General features: G+C 39.3%; 1 protein-coding gene across 1 annotated transcript; it reads right to left on the bottom strand.

Moving 5' to 3' along the window:
* Nucleotides 1–1,812: 1,812 nt before the first annotated feature.
* On the bottom strand, nucleotides 1,813–3,143 carry LOC103699002. The gene is made up of 4 exons (XM_039118701.1): nucleotides 3,032–3,143; nucleotides 2,621–2,944; nucleotides 2,404–2,511; nucleotides 1,813–2,297 (listed from the first exon to the last, which is right to left on the bottom strand). The coding sequence occupies exons 1-4, from the start codon at nucleotides 3,113–3,115 to the stop codon at nucleotides 1,935–1,937; spliced, it is 879 nt and encodes a 292-aa protein (XP_038974629.1). The 5' UTR covers nucleotides 3,116–3,143; the 3' UTR covers nucleotides 1,813–1,934.
* Between the last annotated feature and the right edge of the window lie 6,934 nt (nucleotides 3,144–10,077).

Here is a 10,077-nt window from a genome sequence, read left to right as displayed (position 1 = left end):
CGGGTCCGGAACGTGATACGGCCGTACACTTCCTAGAGCAGAGCTCTATAGAATATGCTAGGCCTAAAAATTTAATACAACTTCAATATCCATAATCAATAATGATCTCAATTTATATCGAATAACAAAGTTGGCCCAATTATAAAATTTGATCAACCAACCAGTATCAGTGATGCTCTATCTAGTTACCCCTTCCACCTATGATCTCAACCATAGCCATATACTATGCAACATGCAACTCTGAAAAAGTAAGAAGAGGAAGAGAGTTATGAGCTTTACATTTCAGTAAGAATCTCAAATTGCTACACCATAAGTAATATAAAAATAATCAATTAACAATACTAAATAAATAAATATTGTATCAATACTCAGAAAACTCATCAATAACATGTACATAAGTTTTCATAATCAGCTTTTCAAAGAAGCATATATATATATATATATATATATATATATATATATATATATATATATATATATATATATATATATATAACCAATTGCTCAATAATAATTTCTTATGTCATGTTATCCATTTCTCATTATTTCTTATCAATTTTTTTTTAGCTTTGAACTAACCAAGATCAAGACTTAGTCCAAGACTGATATTGTATCACGTTATAGCCCATGGTGGCTATCCGACCCACATTATAGCCTGTGGTAGCTTTTCGACCCACATTATAGCTCGTTGTTGCTTTTCTTGTGTCAGCCCATGGGCATTATGACGAGATTAGTCCAAACTATTTCTTATCCGTCTAATTTACCTGTTACTCTTGTCAAATCAATTATCACATATACAATAAATTTTTTTTCAAATTTAAGGTATCTTTGTTCATATAACCATGTTCCAATATCTGATGCGTATAATAACCATACGAATATATTTGAACTGAAAATCATATAAAGCATATTATCATATGCCAAACCAAATTTATCGATATAAATTTTACGATACAAATCTAGTGGTACAAACCAATAAACATATATATATATATATATGTATGTATGTATGTATGTATGTATGTATGTATGTATGTATGTATGTATGTATGTATATCTGATCATCGCCTACAAAAAATTCTTATCTTTACCAAAAACTGACTAAACACAATGATCACTGACCCTCTTTAGGGTCTACGAGCTGGCACTACCAGAAAACACGCGTATAGTGACGGAGATTCCCGTCACTATACCGTGTTTCCGGTTACTAATATGGAATTTGTGACCGGAGCTCCCGTCACTGACTTCGTTACAAAAACACGCGTCGCTAAATTCTCCGTGACGGCGGCGATTCCCGTCACTAACCTCCGTGACAGAACCGCCGTCACTAAGCCGTTACAAATTCAAGAATTAAATATTTAAGAAATTATGTATTTCCCATCACTATCCAGTTGCGGAGTTAGTGACGAAGGCAACTTGGTCACTGATTTTGTCACAGAATGCGGTCACAAGTTTGGTCACTAATCTGTCACGACCTTTAGTGACAGATTTAGTCGTCACAGACATGGTCACACATTTTGTCACTACATTTGTCATTAATCCCGTCACTGACCTAGTGATAAGTTTACGGTCACTAATTGGTTACAAACGCGCTGAGCAAAATCAATTTTTATTGACCAAAATCCTGTCACTAAGTTTATGACTGCTCGTCACAATAGTTGGTAAACAATTTAGTAACCAAAATTTGGTCACCGATCACAATCTAATAACCTGGTACATTTGGTACATTGATTGGCACATAATAATAATAACAATAATATCATTAATAGCAAAGGCATTCAACATTACGCAAAAGTCATTTTAAATGTCATTCAAAATTGGCATCAACATGTCCTGAATCCATCAAAATCAAAGTCTAAAAATATGTCATAAAGATCAACAGAGATTTCATTCCTCCTAGGAATGCAAAGACCTATCATCTAAGGCAAAAACAATTATAATGAAGCATGATCAGCAGAACCAGAATCACCATTACTCCCCCGATTTGCATGCCTTGGTCCAAAGCCAATCTCTTCTCTCATCTTTTGAAGAACCTCCTCTTGCCATTTTTTCTTTTCCTGCTCAAGAATACGTAGAAGGTCTTCATGAGTGTACAGCTCTGGAGCTTGACTTGTAGAGGTGGAAGCAGATGATGATTGCCCAATAATTCCAGTGAGATCCTCTAGGGGACTAAAGCCATAGACATGGCCATGAGTTGGGACACCAGTTGCCTCAAACCACAAGTCATAATCACGTGGAGGAGCATCTGAGGTGGAGGCATCACCATATTTTTTGGAGTATTCAGCTGAATACTTTGCCTGCCAGTTGATTTAAAAGAAGAGAAAAACATTATGGTGGATCAAACAAGAGATAAACATGAGCAAGCTCAATAATATTTATGAATCATAAAAAAATTATACTTACCATGACAGCTTCACTTCTCTTATCTACATATCCTCCCATGCCTTGCTTTGTCTTATGCGTCCGATTAAAAGATTCAACTATTGTTGGCTCCCGGCCTAACTTTAATTTCTACAAAAGAGAAAAGAAAAAATTCATTAACATATAATGGGCTAATTTAAGATGACTGAACAATAATATAAAAATTATTATAGAAATCTAATTGAATAAAGATATGTACCAATCGTTCGTCATGATTGACAAATGTGATTGATCCTCCACAGTGTTTAGAGATGCTACCGTTCTTCATGGTGTTTCTATTATTTTTGTTGGCTTCTGATTTCTTCTTCCATTTTGGGGAGATCCAAATATCAATTAGCTTATTCCAATTTTCTCTAGAGATCCAATTAGGGGGTTTATCACGGGCTTTGTTTAAATCTCCTTTTGCTTCCAGAAGCTTTTGGCTTCTGACCTTCCCTAATGAGGTTGTCAATCGTCGCTGACAATGCTTGTTCCAAACTTCATGCACATGATGCAATTGTCCTGGAAGAATTGTGTGTATCTCCTAACAATATATAGATCGCAAGTAATCAGACTTACTATTTGTTAAGGGCAAAAGTTAATGATAAGAAATATAAATTAATTACATCACCTCAAATTTGTTCCACATTCCAACTTTAGCATGTGTAGGGACCTCCCTCCATGACAACCACGGACCATTAAAAAATTGGCGCATGATAGCAACAGCTTTGTGACTGACCTCATAATCAGCATGAAAACATGACAATCGTGACTTTTTAACCCGTAAAACTTATAATCATCCAGGTTAACACACTTCGATATGTTTGAAGCATATCCATCAGGCAGTCTTAACCCTTTCACCCACTCGCAGACCTCCATTGCTTGGTCTTTGGACAATACATAGGAAGCTGGAGGCTTAACTAGCTTTCCATTAACAAATTGAATCCTCAACTTAGGACGCTTGCAATACAACTCCAAATCTTGCCTTGCTTTCACATTATCTTTAGTCTTCCCTTTTACATCCATACAAGTGTAAAATATATTGAGAAACACATTCCGAACAATATGCATGACATCTAAATTATGTCGAATAAGTAGTGTATGCCAATAGGGCAACTCCCAAAATATGCTCATTTTCACCCAATTATGATCTTTACCGAATCCAGGAATGGTGTGCTTAGGAGCTTTCAAACCAAAAGTTATATTAGGCAAAGCAGAGATCCTATTTTTCAACTCCTCACCAGACAGTCGACGAGGTGGGGGGTCTGTCTTTATTCTACCATTGAAGAAACTATCAACTTGGTATCTGTATGCATGGTCCATGGGCAAGAATTGACGATGGCAGTCAAAAAAAAAAGTCTTCCCACCATGTTGTAGTGTAAATGTTTTTGAGTTCTCCATACAATACGGGCAGGCCAACTTTCCATGCGTACTCCATCCTGAAAGCATGCCATATGCAGGAAAATCATTGATAGTCCATAATAAAACTGCCTTCATTTGAAAATTCTCTTTTCTAAAGATGTCATAAGTGGTGACCCCTACTTCCCATAATATTTTAAGTTCATCAATCAAAGGCCTAAGCAAGACATCAATACTTTTGCCAGGGCTCTTAGGTCCAGAAATGACTAAACTTAGAAAAATGTAGGGTCGTTTCATACATATTGATGGTGGAAGATTGTAAACTGTTACGAAAACTGGCCAACAAGAATAAGGACGAGCTGATTGGCTAAAGGGGTTAAATCCATCCGTACATAACCCAAGTCTAACATTACGAGGCTCGGTAGAAAAGGATGGATGAATGCGGTCAAAGTGCTTCCAAGCCTCCCCACAAGCAGGATGCACCATCTCATCTGAATCACCTCCCTTCACATGCCATGACATGAGTTCAGCCGTTCTGCTTGACATAAAAAGCCTCTGAAGTCTTGGTGTTATTGGAAGATATCGCAACCTTCTATAAGGAACATCTTTTCTTCTACCACCACCATCATTTCTTCTGAGTTTATAACGAGGATGACCACAAATAGTACACTCAATCAAATTCTCTGTTTCTTATAGAATAGCATACAATTATTCTCACAAACATCAATACTTGTATACTCCAACCCCAACTTCCGAAGCATCTTCTTTGATTGATAGAAATCAGAGGGCAGCTTCTCACTTTCCGGCAACATATTCTTCACTATTTTCATGATTCGATCATAGCAAGATATACTCATATTAAATTCAGACTTGCAATTTAATAATTGACTAATAGCAGATAACTTAGAGTGTTTTTTACACCCTTCCCACAAAGGTACTTCTGCATCTTTCAACAAAGAATAAAAATCTGCAGCATCCTTGTTTGGCTCTTCCTCATGATTAACTTCAAATGCACTTCTCAAATGAAGTTCCTCTTCTGGACCCATAGCTTCCATCACCATGGTTCTATATTGCTGACCATGTTCACAACCAACATCCATTGATGTGGATGCTTCTACTGCACTTGTACTTACAGGAGCAACTGCACCAAGTAACTCCCCATGTGCAAACCATGTTGAATATCTCGGTGTAAACCCCTTTCTCAACAGATGAACATTGACCGTATCACGGTTAAGAAATTTCTGGTTGTCACATCTTATACAAGGGCATCTAATCTTATCACCACTACAATACTCTAACTGAGTAAATGCAAACTCAAGGAACCCTTTAACTCCATCACAGAACTCAGCTCTTGTATAACCATTTTCACTAAGTCGGTGGTACATCCAATTACGATCAACTGACATAGTTCCTCTAAAAATCAAAAAAATAAAACAACATAAGAAAGCCTAGAAAATATTAGAGAGATGATAAAAAAAGAAAACAACATAAGAAAAACCGAACCATTAAAAACACGAAAGGCAAGATCGTAAAAAATGTAAAAGAAACAAAAACTGGTATGATATTTATGAAGATGAGAAGTTATCATAAGCATGACAAAAATAAGTCATTCAATCTTGTCCCAGCATCATTGACATTAAGAAGGCATTCAATCTTTACAAAAAGCTGAACATAAGGAATTAACCTTTACAAGTTATTTGTTCATTCATCTAATACCAGCAATATTCAAAAAGCATTTAATCTTTACAAAGACAAGGAATACAAGTCAAATCATCCAAATTTACATATGGAATACTATCTGCTTCACATAGAACAAATGTGAATATACATGATCGCCTCTGATGCTAGGGAAGCATGGTACTTCTTAGCAAGCTTTTTGACCAGCTTCTTGATTGCACACTGGAAATAACTCACAACCATGAAGCAACACCACTTTCCACCACTTTTCATTATTCCTTGCAGATGAACAATGATTGTAAAAATGAATAACATGACGAAAAAATTAAAATCCATGAACTTTACATAATCCCAACCCATCAACCCTCAAAATTACAACAATAATCAGTGAAGCAGTCTAAATATATGCAAACCATTGGTAGGACTAACAAATGTGTCAGAATAAAAATGCATAATATTAAGGAGCTCCTCAAGTACAACATTATTTTTGTCTATTTTAGCAACAGTAAATTCGACACAGTGCCCGTATCATGATTTACCCAACCAAGTGATGTGTCCAAGTATCATAATAAAAGCAGCTACTCAGATATATCAAAGTTTCTTTCGTCTATTTTAGCAAAAAAAAAAAAATCCCTCCTCTCTTTCTCTGTCTCCCGTCTCCACCCAAAACAAAACCACTGTCCCCACTCCCCACTCTCCCACTGTTCCGAGCTGTCTCGCTGCCCCACCACCTCTCTCTCTCTCTCTCTTTCTCTCTCCGGGCTTGGGCAAAATCTACCGGGATCGAGCTTGAAGAGGAGGAGGAGGAGGAGAAAACTCTTACCGGTGACTGTGAGTCGGTGACCGGAGCCGCGGAGGTTGCCGTCCGGGGGAGAAGGACGCGAAGAGCCGCCGGCCGGTCGTTGAAGAGGCGACGACACCGAGAGGAGGCGGCTATCAGGCTCTCAGCGAGGGAAAAGGGGGGGCGGGGGCGGCGGCGGCGGCGGCTCTCAGCGAGGGAGGGGGGCCGGCGGCGGCGGCTCTCAGCGAGGGAGGGGGGGTGCGGCGGCGGCTCTCAGCGAGGGGGTGCGGCGGCGGCTCTCAGCGAGGGAGGGCGGCGACGGCTCTCAGCGAGGGAAGGGGGCCGGCGGCGGCGGCTCTCAGCGAGGGAGGGGAGGCAGCGGCGGCTCTCAGCGAGGGAGGGGGGGTGCGGCGGCGGCTCTCAGCGAGGGGGTGCGGCGACGGCTCTCAGCGAGGGAGGGCGGCGACGGCTCTCAGCGAGGGAGGGGGGGCGAGGGAGTGGGGGGGGGGGGCGGCGGCTGCTCTCAGCGAGGGACGGGAAGGGAAGGGAAGGGAAAGGTTAGGGTTTTGGTATTTAAGTCGGTTTGCAAGCCAAATTGTATATAGGCTGATTTGGGCTAAATCGTGATTTGGGCTAAATCGGTTTGCAAGCCAAATTTCATATCAAATTTTTTTTTTATTTATAAGGCTGATTGGATGGGACTTGCAAGGCAAAAATATTTTTGAACTATAAAGTATGGTAAAAAAATTCTATAAAGCAGGAAACTTGCAATAGGGGTGCAAATGGATCATGGCCGACACCATGAGATTTTAAAATGAGAAGAAGAAATTTGAGTTTTATAGAGAGCAATTGGAATTTGGATTATCGAAGAAATTTGGGCGGAACGGCGGGCACACTTAGTTTCATTTTGGATATTCCTCCTTTTATTTTTTCTTTTAATTTAGGTTTACTCAAAAATAATATTTTTAATATTTTTGGAATTAAAAATTAAATTTGGTGACAGAAATTTTTGTCAATAATCTGTTACTGCCAAAAATAATCTTTTAAAAATTTATAAATACTAGGGTTACTATATTTGTAACGGCTGCATTTGTCACTGTCTGGTTGCAATTTTGGTTATCATATTGCTGACAGATATCCCGTCATTATGATGGTCACTAAGGTTTGGCGCCCATCCTACCCGCGCATTCTGTGACCGGTCCGTCACTAAACGGTCACTAAGTTTACACCACGGTGACCAAATTTCTGTCGGTCACTAATCCGTCACAAATAGTAACTGATAACGGTCCGTCACTAATTTCCCATCACTACTCACTATACGCGTGTTTTCTGGTAGTGTGGGGTGCAGAGTATTCTGATCAAAACCTTCTTGTGCAGATGACTCTCCCTCTACAGAATCAAACTCGATTATCAAAAGAAAGTCAAATAGTAAACTAGTAATCTAGATTGCCTACCGGCATCCACCAGGGATCCATCACTAGGTCCCCCCAAGACCCCGTTACCATCTACTTGGGTCAACTAGAAAGAGACACCAAGAGAGAGAAAAAGAAGGAAGAGAGAAAAACTAGAGAAGATAATAGAGAGAGAAGAGAGAAAGAGAGAAGAGAAAAGAAGAGAGAGAAACTCTCTCTGCTCTCTTCGCGATCGGTCGTCTCCTTCTCCCTTCCCCCTCATAGGTCTAAGGGGGATGGCGGCCATGGTGGCCTGCCCCCCACTCAATGGCTGCCATGGCGACCGCAGCCCTGGCCAAAGCAACGGCTGAAAGAGGGCACCTTTGTTTTGGCGATTTGCCGTTTCCAATCACGACGTACAAGGCTGAAAACAATAGAGAAAAAAGAGAAGGAGAAGAAAGAGCCTTACCTCGATCCCGCGAGGCGCTCCGACAATCCTTCTTGACGACGAATGGTAAAAGAAAGACTGGGAAGAGGGCTTGAAATCGGTGGTGATCTTTGGCGACTCCGGAGAAAAAAAACTAAGGAAGAGGAGGGAAATTACATAGCCGAGATCCTAGAGTTCAAGTCAAACACGGATTGCTCCTGGAGAGTCTTCGACTCCGCCAGAATCGGGGGAGGAAGAAGACTTCCATTGGAGTCTTCTTCTTTGCCTACATTGGCCTTGGGCCTGGCCACTCTGGGTCAGCCCACGAGCCTAAAAAAAAATTGGGTTATTACATACTCACCTCCCCCTTAAAATAATTTCATCCTCGAAATTAACTTACTTAAGGTTCAGACTTTGAAAGTACTCCACCATCATACTTCCGCTACGCACTCTCATCTAACTCATCAATTACTCTAAGGATGCTAAACGATTTGTAACCGAACTAGTATAGCTTTGTATCATTACTAAAAAAATCCAAATTTCAAATTTTTGAGTAGGACTAGAGCAAAACCACTAGATCGCCTTGTCCTCAATTTATGTAGAGTGTACTTACCATAACTAACCCTCAAGCCATTAATCAAGCTTAAGGTCACTACATGATCTCCACAATTTTTTTAGAATCTAAAATATCTAGATTTAATTTAAAGTGGATTAACACTAGATGTCCTAAGCAATTTGATTAGACAATGTAGATCGACCTTTCTTTTCAAAAGAATTTACTCCAAATTTAATGGGTTATAAGTCTTTAAGCCAATATCACTATGAGTAGAATTAACTTTATTAACCTCCAAATCTTCTTTACCAAGATTCTTAATATCTATCAGTAATGCTATATATGATAATTCATGTAAGCATCTCTACTCAATATGATATTTTATTAGCGGCTTCATCGACAATGATAAAAGATCCCTGCTCAAATCATAAATCTAGACTTGAGTTTAAATTAACACATCCAATAGACTCCAACAATTATGAGAAATATCTAATAGCACAATCCAAATATAAAAGTTGCTAGAATTTTTCACCGATACGCATACTCTATGGCCTTAAAAATAAAATTAAATCGACCAACAGAAATACACCTATTTACAATATCTGACAATTTCAATTCCAAATATAATTCACATACAGATTTAACCTCGAAGGACATTCCTTTCTAATATTACGAAAAATCTTTCTTAGTTCACTCCAATACTATGACAGATCCATGCACAAACTCCATTCTAATAATTAGCAGCAAAACTATAGGCGTGATCACATCTACAACCATATCAAGTTTGAACTTTTAGGTCATTTAAACAACATATGAACATGATACGGTATCATCCAGTCCTTCTGTACTCATCATATACCCAACCTAATACATATATTGTATCACATGTCTAGCGATCTTTCACTTAAACACTGAATTTATTTCTGCAACTTTTGTCACGTCTCGAGTGATCATAACCTCAAGGCTCGATACATTTCTATCACAATCCCTAGTGATCTTAAACCTTAGGCTCTGGTACTAATTCTGCAATGATCCTCAACGATTTTAAACCTAAGCTCTTATACCAATTTTGTCATGCCCCAAACCTAGCACCCATGTCTGGAACGCGATGCGGCTGCACACTCCCAAGATGGGAGGATGATGGATGGAGCCCAAGGGAATGTGTGTATGATTGGTGTGGTGCACCACGGCGTTGTTCACATGGTACCATGTGATTGGGGTGTTTATGAGAGAGAGAGAGAGAGAGAGAGAGAAAAGAAGATGAAATGTCCAAAATGACGAGCAAAAAATAAAATCTCACAAGGTTGGCATCTCGACATTTGAAGTTGAGGATTGACTATTGGAGAGGCTAAACAAGATGACAGAGAAGCTTGGACAATATCTTTCTTTTTTTTCAGCTCTTTTTTTTTGGGTGGTGGTGAAAATCTGACCATGTCCATGTGAGGGTTATGGTAGACCCTGCCCACTGCATTGATGAAAATACCAAACC

Source organism: Phoenix dactylifera, unplaced genomic scaffold, assembly GCF_009389715.1.
Source record: "Phoenix dactylifera cultivar Barhee BC4 unplaced genomic scaffold, palm_55x_up_171113_PBpolish2nd_filt_p 000397F, whole genome shotgun sequence".
Classification (NCBI taxonomy): domain Eukaryota; kingdom Viridiplantae; phylum Streptophyta; class Magnoliopsida; order Arecales; family Arecaceae; genus Phoenix; species Phoenix dactylifera.
Note: the sequence above shows the minus strand (reverse complement) of the source record. Positions and strands in the feature narration are given on the sequence as shown.